General features: G+C 44.8%; 1 protein-coding gene across 4 annotated transcripts in view; it reads right to left on the minus strand.

Moving 5' to 3' along the window:
- Positions 1–2,674: 2,674 nt before the first annotated feature.
- FH (fumarate hydratase) overlaps positions 2,675–27,869 on the minus strand; it is a 37,123-nt gene continuing 11,928 nt past the window's right edge. For all 4 annotated transcript variants that reach the window (XM_053265228.1, XM_053265227.1, XM_053265225.1 and 1 more), the window contains 6 exons: positions 26,511–26,693; positions 26,140–26,305; positions 25,188–25,391; positions 23,118–23,245; positions 14,731–14,884; positions 2,675–2,869 (listed from right to left, as the gene is read on the minus strand). In XM_053265228.1, coding sequence (XP_053121203.1) covers positions 2,727–2,869; positions 14,731–14,884; positions 23,118–23,245; positions 25,188–25,391; positions 26,140–26,305; positions 26,511–26,693 — 978 coding nt within the window. In that variant the 3' untranslated portion in view covers positions 2,675–2,726. The remainder of the gene's footprint in view (positions 2,870–14,730; positions 14,885–23,117; positions 23,246–25,187; positions 25,392–26,139; positions 26,306–26,510; positions 26,694–27,869) is intronic.

The raw sequence follows: 27,869 nt of genomic DNA on the forward strand, positions 1-27,869 counted from the left end.
AGCAACCAATCAGCGACTGGCGGAAATGTTACCTAGACTCTTTGTCACTCGCGGCTGAGTGGCTGAACCGTCTAGAAGGGAACTTCTCCGGCCAGGCTTAAGCAGGAACTAGCTGTATGCTTGTGGGCGGGGCCTTTCAGTTTTAATTATTGCTTCTCTTTCCTGAGCAGTGAGGTTCTTTATTCTTGTTTTTTTTAGTAGAAATGAAGGCGGAGAAGCAGTCCTGTCCGCCCCCAAAACAGGAAGTTGGGGACAGACTGAGGAAGGAAGGAGCAGTCCCATTCGCTCATTTCCCAACCTGTAATCTCAGAAGAGCTGTTCGCGAGATTCCTTAAAGCAACACACACACACAAATCCAGCACGTACATACACCTCAAATGGCACTACGTATACTTGAGAGTAAGGCCCATTTAGGGCAGCCTGTTTACTTCTGTGCAAACATGATCTTATACATGTGACACACACACACACTACTATTGCATTGCTCTGGGAACTCGCCCTCAACCTGATGTGTGTACCTCATTCGATTATCGTGAAGTTAGAATAACTACTACTCGCACGTTCTTCTAAGATAAGCACGTGCAAGCGTAACAAAAACACACAAGTGCATATTCTGGCGACTACTCTAAAGTGCACTACAATACCGAAATGAAATAAAACACAAGAGGCATCACTGGCATGCCTTCTCCCTACTTACATTGCACAAACAGCATAGGTCAGTTTTGGTCCACAGTCAGGTATCCTAACACACTATTTAAATTTTAAAAGATTTCCTCTTGAAAGTATATACACCTTAAGTAATAGGAAGTTTGTGGGCCAAAACATTTAGATTGGTTTGTTCCCTGTGTAGTTTAGAGATCTACTGCAGCTGCTATGGTATCACTGTCAAGTGCTCCTCCTAACTTATCCCCCTCAGGAGGATGCCTCATCCTTTATCAGTCACACTCTCCAAACGATCAAGAACATCCCTACATGGATGCTTGACAGCAGTGATGGTCCTTAACGTACTTAGTGCAAGATATGTAAAGTCTGAAACTTGGCAGAAAAAATCAATGGTACTGGATAGTATTATCACTCAGTGTGCCAACTGTGTATTATTTACAATCTATCTATCTTCTATCTTTCTTTTATCTATTTATTTCTCTTAGAGGTACTGGTCGCTAATCCCATGTGTGGCACCTGTTGCGAGAGTTCAGAGAGCTGCTGGACAGCAACAGGGATGGGTAGCCAGCCGTTAACTGCAGCAGCAGGTGCCAGTGTAGCAATACTCCCCCCCACACACACACCCTCTGGACAGCGGGAGAGTGGAGGTGGTGGGCAGGGACTGGGAGGAAACTGCAATGGAGGCGGCCGGGGACTGGGAGGAAACAGTGAAGGGGGCAGGTGGCTGGGAGAAAGCTGTGACAGCAACAGGTGGGCGGGAAGAACTAGAGGCGCAGATGTTCTGCACCCAGCCCAGCTAGTTAGAAATATTTTCTATGGACAGGATCCAGACTAAGTTAGTCATGACTAAGCACCATTGAAATAAATGAAACAAGTTAGTCATGCTTAAATTAATTCCTATTTATCTTAATGAGACTTAGTCATAACTGGAACAAACATGCATTGCTTTTGTGTTTGTCAAAATGATGCAAGGAAGCTTTGTAAACAGTTATTAAGAGGCCCTTGTCACCACTACTCTGCCTGCTGCTGCTCCTGTCCTTGTACTGTAACCTTCCCTTATGCCCAATCTATCTTCTATAAGCCCTGCTGGCCAGAAGAGGTGGGTGGATGGTGGGCAAAGCCCCATTAGCCAGGAGGAGGCAGGTGGATGGCCTGGCCCTGGCCCACCCGCTGGGGTGAGATGGCAGCGGAGGCGGGCCCAGGCCTGGCCACATGGAGAAAACAGCAGCAGGATGGCCTGGCCCGGGGGGATGGTGGGGGGGAGCGGCCAGTCGAAAAGCCAGGCATGCCAGCATGGGGGCGGGGAGACAGCTAGGCACAACTAGAGGCGCAGATGCTCTGCACCCAGGCCCACTAGTTGCTATAAATGCTGGCCTTTTCCTACTCCCCCCAGAGGTGACAAATTGCACAGGTGGACTGCTCTGGGAAGAGCATCTGCATGAAGAAGGTTCCAAGTTCCCTCCCTGACATCTCCAAGATAGGGCTGATAGACACTCCTGCTTGCAATGTTGAAGAAGCCACTGCCAGTCTGTGCAGATAGCACTGAGCGAGTTGGACCAATGGTCTGTCTTGGTATAAGGCAGCTTCCTATGTTCCTAAATGTATTATTTCCCAGAAAAGGTAGACTACATTCCATATATCTCTATATTGTTCCACACTATGCATTAACCTTTATTTGTGGGAGATATTTCGCAACAGACATCCTCACAAACAACTTCATTGGTTCACAGCTTCAACTGGTTCACCAAATGTTACACAGCGTAACTTATGCTTTCAGTGACAGTTATCCCCTGAATTGTGTTGACCTTTAGTGCGTTCTTGGTTTTATGAAAATAGCACTATACAAAAATGCTAATTTGAAGGACAGTTTAGAAAGTGTCTGTAAGCAAGATGAATTAGTATCAGTCATGAGTATATTTGCAACTTACCTATTGTACATCTCCATGAAAAACGCACACTACCACTCAAATAATTCACCAACAGGTTTCATAACAGACACAGGCAACAACACTTGTTGGTTTTATACAATTTATTTTTTTCTGTTCACAGCACACCTATTATGATTACTTAGGACCCAACATATCTTCTGGCTTTACCCACTGATCAAATTGGTCTGATGTAAGAAATCCAAGCTTGATAGCAGTTTCTTTCAATGTTGACCCTTCTTTATGTGCTGTTTTAGCAATCTTGGCTGCCTTGTCATAGCCTAATATAAAGGAAAGAGCATGAGATGTGATAATCTCCATGGTCACTGAGAAACCAACTAAATGTTATTTCGGCTTCTTCAACCAGTAGCAGATTCTGAGAGAGCCAGGAGCACAAAGATGGCAGCAGCCAATAAATTAAGTTAAGGGTGGGAAAATTTGCAGCACAACTATTTCACACTGCAGCCCCTTAAATAGTAGTAGTAGTTTGCAGTGGTAGCCCCATGCCTATTGTAACATTTTCTTTCAGCCTCGGTTCTATAGCAATCAGCAAAATACACTTGGCCGTTAAAAATGTATGTAGAAGGAAGATGTTAATTCAGTCAGTTTTCAGTTTTGTATACTGAAACACTGTTCAGTCATCTGTTGCAAGGAAATTCTGATAATAGATTTTTCTTGAACGAGATGCATCTAGATATTATACACTCTCAGTAGCTTTGTTCATAACTCTGCCTATTGCTGATCACTAACTGGTGGGGAGAAAAAAGCTGAACTAAAGATACTTAACTTTTTAAAGTATGCAGAACGCTTGTTTGTCATTTCCATAATGAACACGCTCAAAACAATAACAAAATCTGGTAAAGGGAAGGCGAACCAGTACTGTTACTGATAATGTTCAACCAGGCAGTTGAACCAAATCTCAATGCAAAAGCTGGTTCAGAGAGGGATCCCACCCTCCACGAATGCCAAACCTAAAATCTCTTGATTGAGTTGAACCTGAATCAAATCCTCACACACAAAGTCGTAACCAGATCAAATAACTGATCACTGGGATTTAAACTGTATGATTTGAAAAATACATACATATACATATTTATTTTCTGGTTTTTATTCTGTGGTATTTTGTTTGTAGAAACTTTAAAAAAAATACATTGCAAGCAGAAGAATTTTATCTTCTTTATCATCCTAAGCACATGTACTGAGAAATAACCTCAACTGGGTTCAACTGAGTTTACTCCCTACACTTAGCATTATAGTCTTACTTGGAAGTAGATCCTATTTAAATCAATGTCAGAAGAGAGTTGGAGGGAGAGAAGGGCTTGATAAAACATTAATGGGATACGTATCCGTGTCCCCTGCTAACGGAGTAAAGAGGCACCTTTTAAAAGTGGTGATTCTCTTTATTTAGCAGGGGGAGAGCAACTGGCCCTATCCATCCCCAGCACAGCATCCCTCCAGTGGCTGTTGCTGATGTCTTATGTTTCTTTTTAGACTGTGAGCCCTTTGGGGACAGGTAGCCATTTTATTTATTTATTTCTGTATGTAAACCGCTTTGGAATTTTGGTTGAAAAGCAGTATATAAATATTTGTTGTAATTGCATCAAGTTTTATTTTTAAAAGGTCAGTAGCGATATTGAGACAGTTGTGAGGAGACAATCTTGGCTGCTCTTGGACATGTCTGATATTCATGAAAACCCTGTGCGATTTTCACTGCATGTATAAATTAAAATCATTCAAAAGATTGCTGCTCTAATTCATGTCTACATTTTAAATTTTCTGTTTTGAACTAAAACTGTTATGAACTGTTTACCAAAATGCCATGCTGCTTAGAAATAAGAACTAGACTTTAGGATCTGAAGTATCTGAATGAAAAAGTTAAAAAATACTGATGAAGCTGAACTGAAACTGAATTTTTAGCAGTTCAGCTCCCTGATAAGAAATTCTGGGAAGTTGCCATCTCTGTCTCCTAGGTAGAAAACAAGTCATCAGCCTGCGAAGAAGCAGCTGCATGGAATTTGTTCCCCCACTCCCTATCAGGGCTTTTCTATTGAAGTTCTGAGAAACAGTAGGAGAGCGAATCCCTGATTGCTACAATCCATGTAGGGGATTTTCTTGAGTGTTGAAGCAACAGTGGAAGTACTTGCTATTGTCCTAGTCCAAACAGAAGTGTCGGAGGTAGAAAGAATGGGATGTATTCTGATTCTCTGTTTTGTTACTACACAACAGTGCATAGGATGGTGTTCTGCTCTGGAACTGGTTTCAGGAAATTTCTTTACTATAATGATCGCTGTGTTTGATCTTATTCCTAAGGAATTATTGTGGCCCAAACTTGGGAAATCCTCGATGGACAAAAGATTGTTCCTGATTATGCAGCTCTATGTCAGTTCTTCCATCCTAGTCAGATATGCTCCTAATGTGGCATTAACTGATTTAATTCCTGAGATCAGGCAGGATTGTATTCTGGCCCCTTCTTTGTTCAATCTCTTTATTAACGATTTAGCCAAGTGTTTAGGATCGGTGAATTTGCATGCCCCCAAACTGGCCGATATTCGTGTGCCAGTGTTGCTATATGTGGATGATGTGGTGATTCTGTCCCAGATCCATCTTGGTCTCAGATTCCTGGGAGCCTTTGCCCAGGGCCGTAACGATAGGGGGGGCAGGGGGGCATGTGCCCTGGGTGCCACTCCCTGGGGTCACGTGGGGGGCACAAAAAAGTGCCCCCGCTGATCCCCGAAAATTTACCGAAAATTTTTTCTTGTTTGAATTGCCGCCGCCGCCACACAGACCGACCGAGCAGGAGGCGTGGGAAGCACGCCGAGCGGGGCGGGGGAGCGCAATAGTCTTCCTGGCCGGCTGGAGGCATCTGACTGACCAGTGTGACTGTGAGGAGCAGCGTGCGAGACCCTCGGCTGGCTCTCGAGGGGGCGGTGGCAGGTGGGGGCGGCGGCGGGTGGGGGCTTCCTCCGGTCCTTTATCTCCCCCCTTTCCCCTTGGAATAAGGGGAATGAACTTCTTGGCGTGGAAGCTGCAAGGCAGGATGATGATGATGAAAGCCCTGTCGGACGGACGGAGGAAGGCGGCGCATCCCAGGGTCTCTGCTGCCCCCGCCTCGCGCCCTACTCGGGGGTGAGTCATTTCCGCAGCCCCGTCCCACCCAGCCCGGCTCCCAGGCTCTGCTGCTGCTGCAGCCGCCCTCTTTGCGCCAGGCTTGCTGCAGCCAACCGCACCACTAGCCGCCTCTAGAGAAGCCCAGCAGGCGGCAGCCGCAAGCAGCAGAAAGCAGGGGAAAGGGAGGGACCGATCTGGGGCGCAGGAAAGGGGGGGGCGGCTCTGTGCGGCTGGATCAGGACTGGCTCCCTCTCCGCCGCCTCCTCCTCCTCCTCGCAGCCTTTGCTGTTGAATTTCCAGTCAAAGCGGGTGGGAGAGCTGGGCTTCTGGAGGGGCGTCCGGCGCTCCGAAACCTCCCACCTCCACGGGGCAGCAGACAAGCGGGAGGAGGAGGATGATGGGTAGGTGTGTGCCCCGCACGGCCTTTCCTGCGCCTCGGATGGGTCGGTGGCTGGCTGCCTCCGAGGACTGTGGGACCAAGCGTCTCCCAGACGCTGCTCGCCGGGGAGGGAACTGCCAAGAGTCCAGGCAGGGGGCTGGGGCAGCGTCGCTGCTGGCTGTGGGGAGTAACGAGACAGGCAGGTGAGTGTGTGGAGAGTTTGAGACTAGTAGCAGTCCGACGGCACATGCCTCTTCTCTCCCCGCCCCCTCGCCTGCTCCCGGCATGGTGCTGGCGAAAGCAGCCGCCGTCTCCCTACCCCAGTAGAGCACTTCTGCTGCCTTCCTTGTTCGCTTTCCTCCTTCCAACTTCTGCACGTGTGTGCGTGTATTGGGTTGGAAGCAATTAAATAACCCCTTCCCCGTGGGGGCTGGTGCAGCCGAAGCTCCTGCTAAAGAACGAAAGAACAAGCAGTGCTTGCAAAGAAGAGCAGAGATTGTGCTGCTAGGAGAGGCCAGCCACAGCTCACTCAGCTTCGGCTGCCTCCCCCCCCCCGCATTTCTTCTACCCACTTCTCTCTTTCCCCAAGGGGTTATTTAATTGCTCCCAGCCCAATACACACACACCCCGCGCTTTTTGCTTCTGGGGTTCGGGTTGCAGACGACCAGCGCTATGCCCCGGAAGAGTATCTCGGAGGTGAAGGTGCTGGATGTGCAGAAGAGGCAAATTCCCAACAAACACTATGTAAGTGTGTGTGAGGGAGCGGGTTGGCGGGGGAGAGTTGAGAGCACTACAAAGTCTCAGCCGTTTCTCTTCTTCCCAAGCTCTCTGCCCTTCTTGGAGTTGCCCTGTTAATCTCCTGGACATTCCATCCCCTTTCCCTCTGGGGTGGCAGGTGATTGGGGAAGCTGGCTGCAGCAGCTACCTGGCAGTCAGAGAGGCGAACGGAATCTCTCTCCCTTCCCCTGTAGTCATTTCTGTGTGGTTTTCTCCCCGTTGGATGCACTGTGTATGGATATTGCAACTGGAATATATTGTGCATATATTGAAATGTCCTCCTGATAAACCTGTCAGGAAGTTCTTGCCGCTTGTGCCTTCTTTCTTTTCTTTTACTAGTGTTGACTTTACAAAGGCAGGATTGTATGTGTTGACTGGCCCATCAGGCAGCAGAAGCAATGCTCTGGACAGCCCTGTTGTGTGGGATGGGAAGGGTTACATCTTCCATCAGTTTGTTTTAAAAGTTTGTTGCTGGAGGGGATCTGGAGAGCATATGCCCTTCTGGCAGAGAATCTGCTACATGAATCTTTGCTCTCAGAAAGGAAAGTAGTGTGTCTTCTGCCAGACTTGTGTTCCCAGCTATGAACTCCACAGCCTGGTTTTATGCCTTCCTTTTTATATGCCTGGTGTAGTGTGTGAAAATTGCTCAGATTTCAAAATACCTGAGGCAAGAAGACCTTTGCTTATTCCCTGACTTCTTGCCTGCTCTGCTATGCAGGCATTGTAAGGCTGTGGGAACCTGGCTGTGATGTGTCAAAACTGCCAGATTCAGTCTGGAGCTTGTGCCCATTGGGGCTGGTGACTGGCAGGCTTGATGCTGCAGCTTGTCATTTCAACTAAAGCAGCCTATGCCTGCTGAATGGCAACCACCCCATTTTGTAAAATCTATTTTCCCACTGCTAATATGTTTAGAATTGGACTGCATATTCCATGGAGTTCATTCCTCTGTATGTGTGCTTGTTTGTGAGTCTTATTTCTATTACCCCAACCTTTGGAGAAGTGCATCCTTTTGTGCGTTTTGTGTGTGTGCGCGTTTTGGAAAATAACGTAGGGAAAAAATATGGTTGTTGGTTTTTTTTAAGGTGGTCCTGGAAGAGGAATAGGGGGCGAGAGGAGTGATTATCAGATGTTGGGAGGGGGGTGCAATTTCAGTGCTTGCCCTGGGCGCCCTTTTCCCTAGTTACGCCTCTGCCCGCTATTGTAATGATAATAATTTATCTATTAATTATGAGAAATCTAAGGTCCTGGTTTTTACCAAAGCTAGGAAACTTTACAAGTGGGTGGTAAACAAGGAAAATATCGAGCAGGTTTATAAATTTAAATATCTTAGTATACATTTTCCATATAATCTTAATTGGAAATCTCAAAGATTGTATTCTATCTCCATTGCATGTAAAACCCTCAATGCTCTCTTGTGATTTTACTATTCCAGAGGAGGCCAGTATATACCTAAAGCTCTCCAGGTTTTTCAAACAAAGATTGTAGCTCAATTATTTTATGGGGTTCCACTCTGGATTCAGGGAGTAACATCTGAGATGGAAAGGGTTCAATCAATCTTCCTTAGGGCTATTTTTGGGATACCCAGATGTGTACCTTATTCAGCAATATGTGTATAGTCTGAATCCCATACTATTTCCTCTAAAGCACGAGACCTTACCTTTATTAAATGACTTAAACTTTGCTTGGAATATCAGGAGGAGACACGTAACCAGGGTGGGGCAGGCAGGGCACGTGCCCTAGGTGCCAGTTGCAGGGGGCACAAAGTGCCTGCTATGCCTGCCCCAACCACCACAAATATAAATATAAATATAAATATAGTTTTTTAAATGGGGGGGAATCCCCCCCCCCATTTCCAGTGAGTGCCCAGCCCACACTCCCTCACTCACGTAGTCAGGGGCAGGCGGACGCACTCTCCCATTGGCTGTGGAGACTAGTGTGTGCGGCGCCCGCACACCCCTGGCTACTAGAAGCCCCACCCTGAATACTTGCCGATGCTTTTCAGGCAGTATTTACTGGCTGAAAGCGTCTATTCCCCTTTCTCTCCTTCTCTAGAGGAAGAGAAAGGGAGAATAGATGCTTTCAGCCAGCAAGCACTGCCTGAAATGAGAGACTGAAGAGCTCGCTCGGGCTCTTTGGAGCTTGAGGCCACTCCCCCTTTTGCATGTGATATCTCCCTCCCTCCAGAGAGGGAGAGAAAGGAGAACAGATGCTTTCAGCCAGCAAACGCTGCCTGAAAAGCATCAGCAAGTGCTTGGGCATAGCTCCTAGTAGCCCGGGGGGCAGGGGTCGTTCGGCCAGAACTGGCCGGAAGTCGCGCCCATGGGCCGCACATGCTACTTCCAGTCAAGAAGGGGGGAAGGAGCGGCAGGGAGAGACGCTGCCATCTATAACATCCCCCTTTCACAACATCATTTATCCCAATTAATCTCCCCTTCTCCACTCAAGTTATCTTTATAACACCCTGATCAAATTCATACATACTTCCTGAAATCTCCACATTTTTTTCTACTGTTGGATGGGCTTTATTTTGTTATTTCTTTCTCTTTCCAGTCAAATCCTTTTTAATTTTGTTTTCTGTGTAAAAGTTTTCATCCTCCCCTCTTCTCAGATTCCCAAAGTCACTGTAACCTCCCCCCACACTACAAACACCCCGCCGATATTTTTACACTAAACTACAAACATACAGCGTGGATTCAGAGGAGTGCAGCAGTCACCTTTCCAGGAGAGTTACCAGAGAGAAAGGGGGAGAAAGTATACCCAGCCCTGCTTAGATAGGCACAGACTAACTGCCATGAGAAGATAGTGTGAGTGCAAACTGGTACCTCTCTCTTGATTCTTCCTTCTTTTACTCCTGTGTGTATGAGTAAAGATTCTTTTGGAAATGGATCATTTCAACGGAGTGATAGTGTTGGTTCTAAGAGTTTTATGTATGAGGGGGACCTGAAGAATTACACGTGTGTGTGTGTGTGTGTGTAGTGTGTGTGTAGCAACAGGTATTTATGAATGGAAAACAGGTTTGGTTTCATGTGTAAACCATGTGCTTCAATAAGATTGTTCTGGCCAACACTTGTTTAATATAACTTTCATGCAACCCTGCCCCCAAGAGCTTGCAGAAAGACATGAAAAGAATGGATCATATGTTGTTGATAGATTTTTTAAAAAATCTATCATATTTTTTTAAAATAGCGTATTTTTGGGATGGATGTATATAAACAGAGATCTTCTTCTGATCTGATCGAGTTGGTGTTGCATATGGTTGCAGTGAATGGGTAAATGTGTGCTCTAAATATAGGCTATAAGAAAGTACAAAAAAACCCCACACATTAATCTTACTACTTTGAGGTTCTTGTATCTTCATATCAATATATTTATATATTTTGTTTCTCTATCATATCTAGAACAACAGATGATAATCATGAACCTTTAAGGAGGTTTTAATATCAGTAGCTCTTTTTTTTAGCTCTTTCCCCCTATTTTTTAAGGAACATCTACATTTTCTCCAGGTAAAGCCAGTTTAAAGAGAATGGATACTGTACTCTCAGTGATGGAGTAAAATTGTGGGTGCTGCCACCACATTAATATTTGTTCTTTTCTCATCAGTTCAAATGTTGAGTTGATGTAATGTTACTTTATATACGGCATACATAATGATTTCCACCCACTGGTGCTTTGGTAATGTTTGCATCCATTTTCTGTTGGGAGGCACAAGTTGCAATATAAAATGCATATAAATGCTCTGCTTTTGTGCTTTTTATAGATTTCATACTAAATCAGCAAATTCATGTGTCTTTGTGACATTTTCTATTGTGGAAACCCACTCAGTGCATTCTTGTAGTATGCTTGCTGCCATTCTCAGGCTAGTCCTTTAGTCTCACAATAATATATGGTATAAGATGGTACTTTTTTTTTTTTTTAGTGTCATCATTCTAGTTTTAAAATACGTAGTAAAGTGCTTAACATTGTGGAAGACCTCCTGCCCTGCTCCCTCCCCATTTCAACTATTCCATTGTGCATACAATCTTCTTAAGGAATGACTGCTGAGAGAGGAAGGGAAGAACAATAGTGCTGAACTGTCATGGAGAGGCTAATATAAATTTGTAAAAGTTTTGAAGTACTTGGCTTTTGTCTTAGATTTTCTTCAAAGAGCTCTCTATTAAAGCAGATAATAATCAAGCACTTCTGATATGAGCTGTATTGCACTAGAAAAGCTTTAAAGGAAAATTAATAATATGGTACTAAAATCAGTCTGCTTGGATATGACCTTTATTTAGTGTTTATTTAGTGATTCATGTCCTTTATTTAGGGTTTGATATTGACTGACTTGAGCAGCAATTTGTATAATTGTCATGTTTTAATATTAGACATGACAGTATTAGAATGCAAGGGTAATCTTATGCTTTTAAACATCTCAGAGAAACTGAACATATACATCTGTATGGCTACTCATGTGATGCTTCCTATTTTAATTAGTGAAATGTTGGTATATGGTCATGGTTAAAAGTTTTGAATATTATGGAACATAGGATTGGCTAAAGACACTTTGTACTCACTGAGTTCTATTAAATATTCCCCTAAGTTCCATAAAAAAGATGTAAAATTCTGCCTTTTAGCTGCACTCAATTAAAAAAAAAACACCTCTTCTAAAGGAAAGAAACCGCTGGTGCGTGCACAGCAGCAGGCACATGCGTGGAAGTTACTTCCGCTTTTAGCAGGCAACAAGGGGGCAGGGGCGGCAGGGAGGAATGCTGCAGCCCAGAAGATTTTGCTTAAAACTGGAGCGTGGGAGGGGGAAAAGTGGTGGGAGGGGTAAGTACAACCTGCCCACCCTTAAAGCAACACCCACCCACCCACCCCGGCAAACTGGTTCGCAGGCGTCTGACATGGCCAGCAAACCAGTCCATGCACATCCCTAGTGGGAACCCTGGCCATGAGCTTGCAAGGCATGGGAGGAGGAAGGCAGGCATAACGCATAGTTAATGTTGATAAGATTTACCAGTGAGTGTCACAATTCTTGGTTGCTTGCTAGTAGCCCAAAATAAAGACTCTCATGAGAATTCCAATTAATTTCAATGAGTACCAAGATTGTATTGCAGCAAAAAAAAAAAAAAAAAGGACCTGGCTACAATATTCAAATTGTACAGGGCTAACACAGATGTGGTGACAGACCAAGAAATATTAGAATAGAAGCAGCAACATAAATCATTAATAATAAAGAAAAAGAGAATTGCATAAGGAAATTATGGGAACAGTTATATGCAGCCTCCAGAGCAAAAGACTCGAGAGCATTGTGTCAGCCAGTTCTAGTGGGAACTCCTCCAGGTTGAGGTGTTACATCTCAGCGGACACCTGGGTGGCACATTTTAAGATCTTTTACTTGGCCAATTATACTAGGGATACATCCCTTTGCTTAATTTAGGAACACAGGAGGCTGCCATATACTGAGTCAGACCATTGGTCTATCTAGCTCAGTATTGTCTTCACAGACTGGCAGTGGCTTCTCCAAGGTTGCAGGCAGGAATCCCTCTCAGCCCTATCTTGGAGAAGCCAGGGAGGGAATGTGGAACCTTCTGCTCTTCCCAGAGTGGCTCCATCCCCTAAGGGGAATAACTAACAGTGCTCACACTTCTAGTCTCCCATTCAGATGCAACCAGGGTGGACCCTGCTTAGCTAAGGGGACAAGTCATGCTTGCTACCACAAGACTAGCTCTTCTCTCAAGATTCACTCCCTGCTTGTCTCCTGTCACCACCCAAGAAATTGTTAGCTTAGTGTCCCAGTTAAAATTGGGCAAGGCACCTGGACTAGATCTGATCCCTGCAATGCTATTAAAAGCAAACATTGAGTGGCAGGCCCCGATATTGGCAAGTCTTTTCTCTTATATTGATCGGATAGCTCGCATACCAGAAGAATGGGGTACTGCAGTTATTGTCCTTATCTATAAGAGAGGTCAATGCTCTAGTCCATCTAACTATCATCCAATAAGCTAGCTGAGCATAATTAGTAAAATGTATGCCAGACATCTCTGTAAAAAGCTTATTGATTGGGTGGAGCAAGAGAATATCCTTAGGGATGAACAGGCTGGGTTCCGAGTTGGGCGGTCCACACTGGACCAGGCCTTGGTTTTACGGCAACTGAAAAATATGCCAGTAAATCCTCCTCCTCTCCATATGCAGCATTTATTGATTTTAAAGCCGCTTTTGACTCCATTCTCAGATTGCAACTCTGGAGCAAACAGGCCAACACCTCCACAGACCCACAATTACTCCTGCTCATCCATATGCTATATGAAGATACCTCACTGAGAGTGAAGTGCAATAATAAAGGTCATCTGTCCAAACCTGTAGCCACACAGAAGGAGGTTAAGCAAGGATGTATCTTTGCTCTTTTTCTGTTTAACCCCTATATTAATCTTTAAATTTTTTTTCTGAATAATCCCAACCTTCGCCTGCCTAAGGTAGCAGGCAGACCCATCTCAATCCTATTTTATGCCGACGATGCAGCTATACTATCGAGGACATTGGTTATCATGAGGAGAGTGCTACAATGACATACACAGTTCTGCAGAGAGGAGTCCCTAGTCATAAATACCCCAAAGGCTAAAGTTATGGCATCTGCCAAAAGTCTGAAAGAACAAATTAATGGGTGTAGGGTTGATCAGATTAGGAGCTGTAAGTACTTGGGCATAGTTTTCCATGCAAATAGTACATGGGATACACAATGCGAACATGCTGCAGCAAGTGCTCAGAGGATTGCATCTGCTATACTAAAATTCTTCCATACTAGAGGGAACTATTTTACCATACAGCTGTCAAGGTATACCAGGCCAAAAACATTGGCACAAATGCTATATGAGGTCCAGATCTATTCCACCTGCAACTTCAAACCCATGGAAGTAGTTCAGTCTACATTCCTTCATGCCTATTCCAGGTGCCTAGATGCCAACCTAAGTTTTGAGATGGGTCTAACGAGAGTCGAGGGCCAGGGGTGGCTTCACACATTACTGGCTCAAATTATATTTTTGCCATCATGGCCTGGCCCACCTGGTATTGAAAGATGAGTTCCATTCCAATTGGTGAAAGAGCATTCATGACAAATTGGGCAGATATGGCCTCTCTCCACAATATCTACTTTCACTGGGACATGATGCCACCAAAGAAGTTATTGAACAACGTATTATGGATATGAAGAAGCAATCTGATATAAGTCATGTTGACCTTAACAGCATTCCAGGTGGCTTCTCATACTACCCTCAGCCAGCAGCATACCTTACAAATTTGACCACTCTAAACCAGAGGAGAACGTTCTCACTGGTGGAGTTTAATACCCTGCCTTCTGCCATTCTGGTTGGCAGACTTAAGAGAATACCATTCAGGAACCAGCTATGTCCATGCGATTCGGGCAATATCGAGTCCATCTCACATGTGCTTTTATACTGTTCATATTATAGGGACATTTGCATTGCCTGGATTGAACAAGGCAATTTTATTTTTTGATTTCTGGTCACTGACTGTAATAAAATTCATTTATTCAATTTCAATGAGACTACTCACAAATAATGTACCCACTATGAGAATCAGTGATTATAATAGTCCCTCACGAAACTATAACATTTAAATTTATATATTGGGTACCCAAAGAGAGAGGTTAAAACCTCTGTTTTACGAAGTTAGGCACATTTATGCCCCTTGCCCCTTTTATTGTATTACTGCATGTAGCCTTTGCATTTCCCACTTGAACAGTCTCTCTCTTGCTCCCTTACATTCCTAATAATCAGACACAATTCAATATCTCTGGAAATCTTCTCAAGCATACTTTTCAAGTTCTTATATTTATTTTAAGTACATCTTATATTTAAGAATAGGCATATGTTTGACACTTACCTATGTGAGGATTAAGGGCAGTCACCAACATCAGTGATTCATTCATTAGCTTGTTGATTCTCTCTGTGTTGGCTTGGATTCCTACCACACAATTGTCAGTGAAAGAAACACAGGCATCTCCCAGGAGTCGTGCAGAATGTAGGACATTTTTAATCTACATTAAAAAAATATATTTTAAAAATCAATGTATTACCATTTTATGGAGCCCACTGAATCAAAACTAATACTATACAAAATTCTTAATGTTCTATAAATGGTGGATACAAAGTGGTTTTGACTTTAAAATCAGGATTTTTGTAGTTGAATCAAATTTAAATCAATTTTTTAAAGCATCATCCTGAATTTGAGGTAGATTTCTATCCCCAGCTGTGTAAATGTACATAAACAAGCAAACCACTCAAGTACCAGCTATGCCCATGTTGCTATATTCTCACGTGCACTTTAGTAACAATATATCTACATATATGATGCCTCATCACTTATGATACCTATGTTATTGTGATGAGGTCTGATGTAGGTTTAAAGAATGTATACTGCTAAATGATTGTTTGGGCTTTGAATGTTATTTGGGCAACAAGGGGTTACAGCCCACACTAAGACCAGAGAAAAGCCCTGCAGCCAAAGCTAGGGAACCCATGGTGGAGAGAGAGGGTGGGGGAGGTTAAAAATGTTCAGTTAGAAAGCAATTCAGAGTTCAGTTGTTAAAGTGAGCAGTTGGAAAAACAGATTTGTAACCAAGCAAGAAGAACCTACTTTTAAGTAGAGATCCAAGGTAAAATCAGAACTTATAATAAACAATCTATTTTATTCATCTTAAAAATCTGTGTTAAAATTCACAGATTCAAAAATCTATGAGTAACTTAGTCTGTATCCCCACATCTACAATACTGCATTACTTCAGCAGAAAACCTTTGCATACTTAGATCCTGTATATTTATATAGAAACAAAGTGGTGGCAGCAAAATAAAGGAACAGCGAGAAAAATAAAAATAAAATAAATTCAAGTGCATTCTAGAACTCCCTCTTCCCACCCCACCCCCACACATACCCATGACAATAAAAAAATATGACACAGGATAGAAAACCTAATATTCTTGTTAATTTTTACATTAAAAATAATGGCAAACATCCAGACTGAAGATGTGTGCATGGAACCAAGTTTCACACATGCAACAGGGGAGAGGCAGTTTTCACTGATTCCCTGCTTCCCTCAGCTGCTTCCACCCCAAATATGTCCCAGAGCATATGCAATCTTCAGGGACATATGGGGGTGGGGGTTTCCCATAGCTCTTGTGAAATGTTCCACACATGTGGATGCAAGCCAATCTTTCTAAGAATTCAAATTATTTTATCATCTCATCCTTGCCCCTGCTAACTTGGCAAAGAGGCACCTTTTAACGTGGTGATTCTCTTTATTTAGCAGGGGGATAGTAACTGGCCCTATCCACCCCCAGCACAGTACCTCCAGTGACTGTTGCTGGTGTCTACCTTGTCTTTCTTTTTAGATTGTGAGCCCTTTGGGGAGAGGGACCCATCTTATTTATTTCTCTGTGTAAACCGCCCTGAGCCATTTTTTTGGAAGGCATTTATTAATCAAATAAATAAATAAAAGATGATTTCACAAAGCATTGGCCACACTTTTTCAAGGCTCTCTCTGAAGCCAGAAGCAATTGCTTTTTAAACAACGAAAATAAAAAGCCAAGCATGTAGGCATGTTGAATTCTGTACCTAGTATCAAATGTTTCACTTGTACAGAACCCACACAGTCCTGCTAAAAATCCAGAAAAAGCAATGTGGCAGAGAATAGTGAACAAAAATAAATCACTAAAGAATGAAGTCTAATTTGAACATCAGAGGGAATAGAAAAAAACAGGTTGCTCACCTGTAACTGATGATCTGGTAGAGATCCGTCGACATCCATAAGAAGTAGGTAGTGCGCCTGCGCAAGGACCAAGCGGTAGCTATGCCGAAGCTTGTCGAGGCGTCCTGGCCACGCCCCACGCTGCGCGCGTGCTATTTAAGGCAGGCCAGGACGCATGTCCCTCAGTTCTTAGACGACCGCCGCAAGGTGACGATCATCCAGGTGAGTTTGTGAAGGTAAGTGATGTTTAATACATGAAGATCCTAGTGGAACAAAGGCTGCACACCTGTCACACTACTGCAGAGGGGTAGGATGGGAGGGTCTTATGGATGTCGACGGATCTCTACCAGATCATCAGTTACAGGTGAGCAACCTGTTTATCTGGTTCGAGATCCGTCGAGCTCCATAAGAAGTGGGTGTTTAGCCAGCTCCTTATAGGAGGAGGGAGCAGTAGTAACTATGGTAGCACCCTTTTTAAAACACTCCTCCCAAAGTTAGCCTCTGCAGCAGAGCGCACGTCTATAGCATAGTGTTTCACAAAGGTAGATTCGGAGGACCAGGTCGCTGCTTTGCAGATGTCCATGAAGGTCACTCCGGAAAGGTGTGCAGCAGAGGAAGCGTGTGCCCTAGTAGAATGGGCCTTGATGGCTTCCGGAGGGGTTCGGTCCTGCAGCTTGTATGTGAACTGGATAAGGTCCACTAGCCATCTTGATAGACGTTGTCGTGAAATGCAGGCCCCCTTGGAAGAGCCCGCATAGGTCACAAACAGCCGAACCGTCTTGCGAAACGACTTCGTGCGCTCCAGATAGAAAAGGAGCACCCTGCGCACATCGAGGCAGTGCGTGGATCTTTCTAGTTGGGAAGATGGGTTCCTAAAGAACGTTGGGAGGACAATATCTTGGTTTAGATGAAAATTGGAAACTATTTTAGGTCGGAAGGTGGGGTCCATGCGCATCAGGACCTTTTCAGGGTAGAAGTGAGTGTACGGGGGGTCACTTCGAAGTGCCACCAGTTCGCTAACACGTCTGGCTGTAGTGATGGCAATCAAGAAAGCTGTTTTCCAGGATACCAATTTCAGAGGTGCTGTCGCCATGGGTTCGAAAGGTTTTCCCGTAAGAGTAGAGAGAACCAGGGAGAGACTCCAGGGTTCTACTGGCGGTTTGATGGGAGGATAGATGTTAGTTAAGCGCTTTAAGAAGGCTTTGCTATCCGGGTGAGAGAATAGAGGCTTGCCATCCGCTCCAGGATGATAGGAGGAAAGGGCAGCCAAGTGTACTTTCAGGGAAACATTGGCTAGTCCCTGAGCCTTCAAGGAGGATAAGTAGAGCAGGACTTGTTTGACAGATGCCTGTCGAGGCAAAAAAACCCTTGCTTTCGCGTAATGATGGAAACGGGTCCGCTTGCTGGTGTAATTTGTCCTTGTGGAGTGTTTTCTGCAATTTAGGAGAACATCCTTTAAAATCCTATTCGCCACACGGTCAACCTTAAGGTGCGAACGTCTGGGTGTAGGATGAGGCCACCGTTCTGAGAGAGCAGATCCGGCTGTGGCGGTAAGCGCCGGTATCTGTTCTGGGAGAGTCTGCGTAGCCGTGGAAACCAAGCCTATCTTGGCCACCATGGGGTCACTAGGATACAGGGTGTGGGGGTTGTAAGCAGAGGGGCCACAACCCTGGCTATTATTGGTAGTGGAGGAAACATGTATGGTAATTCCGTCATCCAGTCTAACTGGAAGGCATCCCCCAAAGATAGCGGGTCGTGTCCCACTCTGGAACAAAAGCGGGCACATTTTGTATTCAGGGAGGTTGCGAATAAGTCTACTGTCGGTTGGCGCCAGTGATTGAAAATGGGGATGATGTATTCTGGTTTGAGCGCCCATTCATGGACTGTGTCCTGAGGGAAGACCTGGCTGAGGTCGTCCACTAGGATATTGTCCACCCCTTTGATGTGGACTGCTACAGGCAAGACTTGGTGACGAAGACACCAGTTCCATATCTGAACAGCGAGGGCACACAGGGTGTGAGACACAGTTCCACCCTGGCGGTTTATGTATGCTTGGGCTGTTGTGTTGTCTAGTTCTATTTGTACATAGGAGCCCTGGAGAAGTGGTTGGAATGCTTTCAGTGCAAGGAAGACTGCTAGCAATTCGAGGAAATTTATATGGAGCCTTGCTTGTGTCGGTGTCCACAGGTCCTGAGTTCGGTGTTGTCCACAATGTGCTCCCCAACCCCGAAGAGAGGCGTCTGTTAGCCACACTGTCAGAGGCGATGTCTGGAAGGGTACGCCTTCGAGGAGATTCCTTTTCAAAGTCCACCAGGTGAGTGAGTCCAGTACCGTGGGTGGCATTGTCAATCGTTTGTGTTGGCTGTGCTTGGTGGGTCGGAAGACTGAGAGGAACCATAGCTGGAGCTTCCTCATTTTCAAACGTGCAAGGCGAATGACATTGTTGCATGACGCCATCAGGCCAAGGAGGCGCTGTATCGTAAGTGCCGGTTGAACGGGCGATTGGTGACATACTTGTATTAGGTCTCGGATGCGGAGATACCGGTCTTCTGGTAAGAACGCCTTCTGGACGTTTGTGTCCAGGATGGCACCAATGTAAGTGGTCACTGGGACTGGGTCCAAGTGAGATTTTTTCCAGTTCACTTGAATGCCCAGGTTGTTGAGGAGATCCAATACACAACGGATGTGCGAAAGTAACTCGTCTTTGTTTGTTGAGGCCAGGAGCCAATCGTCCAGGTAAGGGTATATCGAGATCCCCAACGTCCGTAAGTGGGCAATTACTGGGGCCATGCATTTTGTAAAAACTCTCGGGGCAGTGGACAGCCCGAAGGGTAAGACATTGTATTAGAACACTTGGGTTCCTACGGTGAATCTTAGATATTTTCAATGTTGAGGCCTGATGCTGACATGAAAATAGGCGTCTTTGAGGTCCAGCGTTGCAAGCCACCTCTCTCCTTGTAAGAGGGGGAGAATTTGATGCAACGCCATCATACGAAACTTCCGAACGCGCACAAACTTGTTCAATCTGCGGAGGTCCATAATGGGGCAAAGGCCTCCATCTCGCTTTGGGACTTGGAAATAGCTGGAATAGAAACTGTTCCGCCGGTCCGCCCACGACACCGGGGCTATTGCTCCTTTCTGCAACAGCTCCTTCACCTCCTCCCACAAGGCACTTGTTGGAGCAGTGTACCTCATAACCGTGAACCGTGGTATTGTCTTGAATTCGATGGCATATCCTGAGGATATGATTTTCAGGACCCAACGGTCTGATGTTATGTGGCGCCATGCGGGGGCATGGCTCGCCAGTCTGATGTAGTGTGGCGGCTGAGATGGTGTTTGATCCCTCAGAGGCAGGGATGGGGAAAGAGGTGGTGTCAGTGAGCGGACAGGTTGTTCAGGGACGCTTTTGTGCGTCAGTGGACTTGCGCTGTGCCTGGCCTGATTTCGATTTGACCTGGTAACTGCGTCTCTGGTATTGGTTGTAGGGTCTACGGTAATCCCGGCATTCTTGGCGGTGGTATAAGGGCCTTTGGCGTTGGAAAGTTGAACGGAATCGAGACTGATAAGAAGTTGAGGCGGAGGACTGATTTGTGAAAGTCTTCGCCGTAAATTTCGATTTCTTTAGTTGTTCCATCGTTGAATCAGTTGTCTCACTGAATAAGCCCGTGCCATCAAAGGCGAGTCCTTCAATTTTATCCTTCATATCAGGCTGTAGGTTGGTGGACTGCAGCCAGGCATGCCTGCGTAGGGTAATCGCAGCAGTCATTGCCCTGGATTCGCTTTCCGCCAGGTGTTTTGCGATGCTTAGAAGTTGCCAGGTTAGGTCACCCAATCTTTCCAAGGTATGACAGAACTTTTCCGAAATTCAGCTGGGGGCAATGTATCAAAGTCCGATAGCAAAGTTTCCCAGATGCAGTGGCTATATTTTGCTGTGCAGGCAGAATAATTTGCCACTTTAATAGAGAGGCAGGCAGTGGAATAAACTTTTCTGCCTAAAAGGTCCAATTTTCTGCTCTCTTTGTCGGGTGGAACTGTGTAACGTTTTCCTGTTTTGGATACGGCAGCGCAGTCAATCATCAAGCTATTGGGCGCAGGATGTTTGTGGAGGTAAGTGTTATCTTTGTCTTGTATTCGATACAAGCTCTCTAGGCGCTTAGACGTCGGGGTTGAAGTGTGCAGCACTTCCCAAGCACATTTTGCGGCCCGTGTAATTACTGGTAGCATTGGTAAGGCTACCGGTGCCGTAGCTTGAGTTTTAAGCATAAAATTATAAACCGGGTCGTCGATTGTAGCTAGCTCTGAGCGAAGATAGAGGCCCAACGCTTCTACCATGGCTCTCACATGTTTTTGGTAAGCTTTGAGCTCTTCATTTGGAGATACGTAAGTAGCGGGAGCCACGTCAGCCGACGGCTCCACAATAATTTCTTCCCTATCCTCTTCTTGGTCTGAGACAAAATCTGAGAAACCAGCATGCTCAGAGATCGAGGAGGCAGGTGAAGCTGGAGTAGGGGTTTGTGTTTCTACTGCCGTTGCTTGGAGAGAAGGAAAATCTGTCTGAGTCGATATGGAGTGCATCGCTATCGACTTAGTTTGCGAGGCTCAATGTTGAATAAGAGTATTTGCAGTCTGTGTTGAAGACGTAGCAATCTGAGGAAAAGATCTCCACTGTTCCGGTGGGGGGTTCACAGTGGCAACATTTTGGGCAGACGAATCCAGACACTGAACGGAGTTTCTATGGGAAAAACCGCATGTGTGCCAAGAAAGGGGAGTGTGCAGATGTGCCGCTGTTAAGGTTGAAGGTTGGCGAGGTAGGGACGATGGAGTTTCTGTGTTTTGTGGTAGAAACCCCAGTAACATCAACGTCGACGGGGTATTCTATGTCGAGTCCAATAAGGTCAGTAAAGTATTATCTAGAGGTATGGTCGGATCAGTGGGAGCATCCGTCTCGACATCGTAGGTTGATGGAGGTGGACATCGAGGAGACACCTTCCTGGAGACCGACAGAACTGGAGTGTTGAGTGTCGATGCCGAGGTCCTCGGCATTGGTGGAGGAGAGGAGGCGATAGGTGTCGGGGCTGGTGAAAGGGATAGAGCCCAGTGAACTGAAGCGTCTGGTAAAAGGTCATTTTCTGCCGGCGCCGCTGGCTCAGTGTCGATCGGAGGTTGGTTGTGCACGTCGATATCGGTAGGTCTTGGGGAATGTATCCCTGATGGTGACGGGGTGCGCTCTGTCGTGAGGTCGATAAGCCTCTGGTGTTTTGCTTTCAACGCTGAATGATGGTCGGCTTGCTTGCATTTTGGAGCAGTCGGCGTCGAAAAGGTTTGTTCTACGACGGTAGTCGACGTCGACATCGAGGCGGGAGCTATCGATACCGATCGAGAAGGTGTTCCAGTTTCCGCGGTCGAGGTCGATGGAACATTCAATTTCGATGCCGACACTTTAGTGGACGGCGAAGGTCTTGTGCATGGAGTCAAGGCCGGTGTCGTAGGTCGTTTTAAAGATTTATCTGGAGCCGATTTCGAACGCTGAGCCGGGCTCGGTGTCGAGGATTGCCCAGCACGGGACTTACATTCGTGTGAAGTGGATATTGAAGGCGGAGCTGAGGAGGACTTCGGGGGCGTGCGCTTTCCTGATGTCGAAGGGCAAGGCGTCCCCGGTGTCGAAGGGCTGAGCATGTCATCATAGATAGCAGCCCGCAGACGAAGTGCCCGATTCTTACGGGTTTGCTTCGAAAACAACAAGCAAATTTTACACGTAGCCACATTATGTTGTTCACCCAAACAGATTAGGCATAAATCATGTAAGTCTTTTGAGGGGAGTTTCGCTTTACAGCGCTCACACCTCTTAAAACTTTTCTTTTCCTCAGCCATCGTCCGCGAAGATTCTAGAGTGTTCCGTTAGCCAATTCCAAGTATGAAGAAGGAGGAGATTCCGTCAGCCGGTCCGAGTGTCAATGAAGGGGAAGGTAAGGCAGCCAGTCCAAGTTCATAAATCCGATAAACAATCCAAAGAAGAAAGAATTTTTCACAAACTCAGCGATAACTCAAAAAGTCAGGAGAGGAACTTCTTGAGCAGCAAAACCGAAGGTCTTTCCGCTAAGGCGGTCGGAGAAGAACTGAGGGACATGCGTCCTGGCCTGCCTTAAATAGCACGCGCGCAGCGTGGGGCGTGGCCAGGATGCCTCGACAAGCTTCGGCATAGCATGTCCTTGCGCAGGCGCACTACCCACTTCTTATGGAGCTCGACGGATCTTGAACCAGATACTTCATTTCAACCTAAGCTCCTGTCACAGATGATATCCTTACAGCAGATGTACTTGCCAGGTGATTGTGACTGCTTTAAGGATGAAATAGAAACTAACGGTCAAAAACTAAAATGGGTTTGTGGGTTGGATAGTTATAATTCAGGGACATTGATGCTACAAAGTACAACTGTGCACCATCACTAATATTTTTACCCTTATGTCCACTGAAATTATTCCACAGTGCCATCTCATTTATATTTTCAGAACTTCATCTAACTTACAATCATGGGCTTGAAGACATTCAACTCAAAATGGCCATTGCTGCCTCCTACTGTAACAGCAACATGATTTCCCATCACCTGAGCTGCCACCATGGTTATGGCCTCGCACTGAGTCGGATTCACTTTTCCTGGAGATGAGAAGAAAAGAATTCCCAAAATTAATCTTTGACTAGTTACTTTTAAATATTTCTTTAAAAGCAAACTTTTACATATGAGTAACTAAAGTATGATTTAAGGCTATTGTACCAAAATGGTTTGGATGTAAATATGGGTTCACTGATGTGGCCTGCTGAATTATCCCAACAAGAACAATTCTTATGAAAGCAGGAAGCCCAAAATCACAGTGATTTTATATTCTCAAGATGCTTCAAGAACAGATTCAAGATCCTATATGGATAACAATAATGTAACAATACATTGAGCAGAACCATGGTTTATTCTAATTGAGGTTTAAAAAAAATCTTGATTGGTGCCACGGATCATCCGATCTCGGTTTGTTTCACTGTAGCATTGTTTATTCATGTTGTGTTCCTTCTCTTTGCCCCCGATGCAGAGGTGCTCTTACCCCTGGACTTTTGGGCCAAAGTCCAGGGCCTCCACAGCCCCTGGGGTACCCCAAATCCTTTTTAGTCTGTCCCAGGTGGTGTGGTCGCCTGGCCGATCATGATGATGCTAGGGTTAGGGGGAGTGTGGCGAGGCCTTTAGGTCCAGGCTCCAAAGTTTCCTAGGTGCATCTCTGCCCCAATGATGTCCCCAAATTCAATCCCAAACTGCTTTGCTCTACCTTCAGCAATACACCTGTAATCTGAGCAATGATATCTAAAATGACCAAGCATAACATTACCAACAGAGATGGGTAAAACCAGCATAGTTGGAAACACTTCCAGTGATCTGTACGATACTAATTCTCTGTGAAGCCATGTACCAGCATTAGTATATCCTGATAGCTTGCTTGCTTTCATTTGTAACAGCGAAATATTCTTAATGCCACAATTAATCAAAAGATTAATTCCCAGAACAAAGCAACATTAACATATTTTGGATGATTCACAGGTTATTCATGAAAAGAAATGCCCTGCCTTGGATATACAGTATAATCCGTTCCAAGATTAGGATAGTAAGTTGTCGCTAAAACAAAACTGTTCCTTAGCTCCTTCCCTGGTATTTGAAAATACAGGACACTGACAGACACCAGTGGTCATATGCACAGTATATCAAATTGTTTCACTATTACAGTTTCCACAAGGGATTTCACTCATTACCAGGAGATTTTAATCAGGAATTCCTGGTTTTTTCTACTAAAGGTTGCTCTGATCCTACTTGCTCTACCTGCCATGGAGAACCATCCATGAAATGCCAAGACCATAATACCACTTTCAAAAGTGCTGTGTAGTGTTCTCTTCATACAGGGGACTGCCACACCTTCTTAAGATAGACTACTGTAAAGTTTTTGCTTTCACCCCGGTGTCTTCCAGTTCCAGATACATTTACCACTTATAGTGTGAATTTTATCTGGAATGTTATGTTAGATTTCTAATGGTAATGAGGTAATTTGATATTGATTGATTAAGTGCTGTCAAGTCAGTGTCGACTCTTAGCAACCACATAGATAGATCTGATATACCCTATAATAAAATTATGCAAGACCATTCATCTTAACTACTGCAATTATACTCGCCCATACAAGTCAGAATCTAGCCCATCTTCTCAATAATTGAGATGAAACTGTTCTTCACTAAGGCCCCAACATCTTTTGATATGGAAATATCAAGATAGCTAGTTGTAAATATTTAAATAGTGAGTATAACAACCATTTTATCTCCCAGAATTAATAAAAATTCATCCATTTCATCTTCTCCCTATTTTTAACCTTGATATTAGGAGCAAGATTTCAAAAAACGTATTCATGCTCAGCAGAGGCTCAACTCGACCCTATTCCCATATTTTGCAAGTCAAAAAAGTGTCACACACCGTACATATATTTGAAGGCACAAATTGTCTTTAAACATATGGTACAAACACACTCTCTCAAGACCTCTTAACTTTATAAGTTACTTTTGAGTACATTACCAGGCATTATACTGCTTCCAGGTTCATTTTCAGGCAAGATTAGCTCCCCTAGACCAGAACGTGGCCCGGAACCCAGGAAACGAATGTCATTGGCTATCTTCATCAAGCTGCAAGCCACAGTGTTCATTGCTCCACTCAGTTCAACTAGAGCATCATGAGCAGCAAGGGCTTCAAATTTGTTTGGAGCAGTAACAAAAGGCAAACCTAAGAAAAGTACATTATAAAGGATATAAGCAGAACAGCAGTCCACTCACTCACTCTTACACCTGCTGCACAGCTTATAGAACATGTAAGTAGTCAACTATTAATTGATTTATATACACAGTCCAGTTCTGGGTGGGTATCATTAAATACAATTATACATCCTTTGTTCTCAAGGGATCACAGACTACTTAAAGGACAAACAGAAGAAGAAAGTTGTGAAATTACACAAAAAAGAACAACGACACCTTGAACTTAACATTTCATACAAGGTTGGAAACAGACAATCTAGGTATTTGGTGTTTCATGGCGGTGTTTCATTTGGTGTTTCATGGCGGCACTATTATAGCTAGACCCTCCTTCTAGTCAATCCTCCAAAGTCTCTAGAGGGGGTAGTCAGCAGTTAGGATGACATGTGTGCAAAGATTCACTGAGACAATTGGACTCCATAACACTCAGGGCATATATTAGCATTGACAGCTTCCCAACTGACAGCTTTGCTGACTCGAGAAACAGAAAATGCCCTTCACATAGTGGCTCTGCTACTTTGCTGCTGTTGTTGGACCCCGATTTAAAGAAGTTGAGAGGGGTAAAATGGGTCAGAGAAGGGTAGGGAATAGCCTTGTTTTTTATTGCTAGAGGGAACCAGGAAGTCCCTGCCTCATCTAGCTTCCTATCTTGCTTCTTCCAGCATCCTTGCTTCAATTCTCTTATAATGAGCTGGGAATGAGAATGGTAGTTTCTTTCTTACCTGTGAGTGTGGCCACCTTAGCAGCAATCTTCTCACCAAAACCAATTCTTGTATTTAATCCTGTGCCAACTGCAGTGCCACCAGCTGCCAGCTCATAGACCCTTGGCATGGCCGCTTTGATTCTAATGATACCATTTTTTACTTGCTGCACATAAGCACTAAATTCCTTGGAAGAGGGAAAAGAGAGACACAAACAAGATAATATTATCAGCTGATTTATTTTGAATATTGTGTTTCATGTGAAATGAAAATGAGCCACTATTCACTAAGCAAAGATATGATGAGTAGCAACAAATTATTAGCATCTGCAGTCTCAACTCCCTTAAAAAGAAAAGAATTTTCAAGCAGAGTTAAACTGCAATTATTTGTACCTGCCCAAGAGTAAGGGGAACAGCATCCTGTGTGTGAGTACGTCCAATTTTAATAATTTTGGAAAACTCTTTCGCCTTTGCATCAAGGGCATCCTGAAGCTTCTGTAGCCCTGGTAAAAGCACTTCATGAACTTCTTGTGCAGCAGCAATATGCATTGCAGTTGGGAATGTGTCATTTGAGCTCTATTAGAATCCAAAAATAAGAAATATGCATATTATAACTCACACCAGTAGCAAAATCAGCAACACAAATCAGAAGATCCAGTCTTAAGTCCACAGTTAATTTAGGAAAAGGATTTCCACCTAAATTTGCTAGGACAGCCTGTTTGGGGCCTACAAACAGGACCCCACTATGTGATTTGGAACTGCAGGCTTACAATCTCCATCTTGGCTATGAGCTCACGGGACCATGAACTCTGCACATGCCCATATGTGGCAAAACTCAAGTTGGTTGCTTAGAACAAGCAAACATGGGACAACTATTACCCAAGGTCCGGATAAAAAGCAACTGTAAGGTGACTCCTCTCTGATCAGAGAAGGAAGCTGGCTCAGCAGACACAAGTTAAGGAGAGACTATTTCTCAAGGGAATAGAAAAACTCCATTTTGCGCATAAAGGATTAGTTACACTAATTGTCTTCACAGATAAGATAAGGTAACTAAGATAAGGCTGATCACTCCCACTCTTGCTGCGCTAATGGCCTAGCACAGACCAGAAAGAATAATAGTGGGTATCAAAAGAATCATTATCTCCCCACCTGGAAGATTTGGTGTGGCAGATAAGCTTTCAGCTCACCCATTCACTCCAGCCAGGAGCGGCTGATGTGGGCGCTGCCGGCGGGGATGGATGGGTGAGAGCCACCTTTAAGCACAAATTAATAGGTGCTTATCTCCGCTCTGGCTGCAACTGCAAACTACTCCGAGCAGCAGCGCACTGCCTATCACTCCTTGTAGTGGTGGATTAACGCCACCATTCATCTGGCTGCTGGTGGGGAATGGGCTCCATGGAAGCCAAGTGAGTGGTGAAGCTGATCCGCCACTGCAAAGAGTGCCAGACAGCCACGCTGCTGTTCAGAGTAGTTTGCAGCTGCAGCCACAGCAGAGGTAAGCACCTATTAATTTGTGCTTAAAGGTGCTTCCTACCCACCAAAACCCCCGCCGGGAGTGCCCGCACTAGCCGCTCCTGACTCCGGTCCATACAATTTGTTCAAACCATTTTATTTTATTGCTCATCAAGATCACACCTACTGGTGAGCAAATCAAGCAATATGAATTATTTTGTCAACCATGGATGTCAGCCCCAACAGCAAGGAGGTACGACCCATGTATGTCCTGAAGACATGATTTTGCCTATTTTTAGC

Source organism: Hemicordylus capensis, chromosome 6, assembly GCF_027244095.1.
Source record: "Hemicordylus capensis ecotype Gifberg chromosome 6, rHemCap1.1.pri, whole genome shotgun sequence".
In the NCBI taxonomy this organism is placed as follows: Eukaryota; Metazoa; Chordata; class Lepidosauria; order Squamata; family Cordylidae; genus Hemicordylus; species Hemicordylus capensis.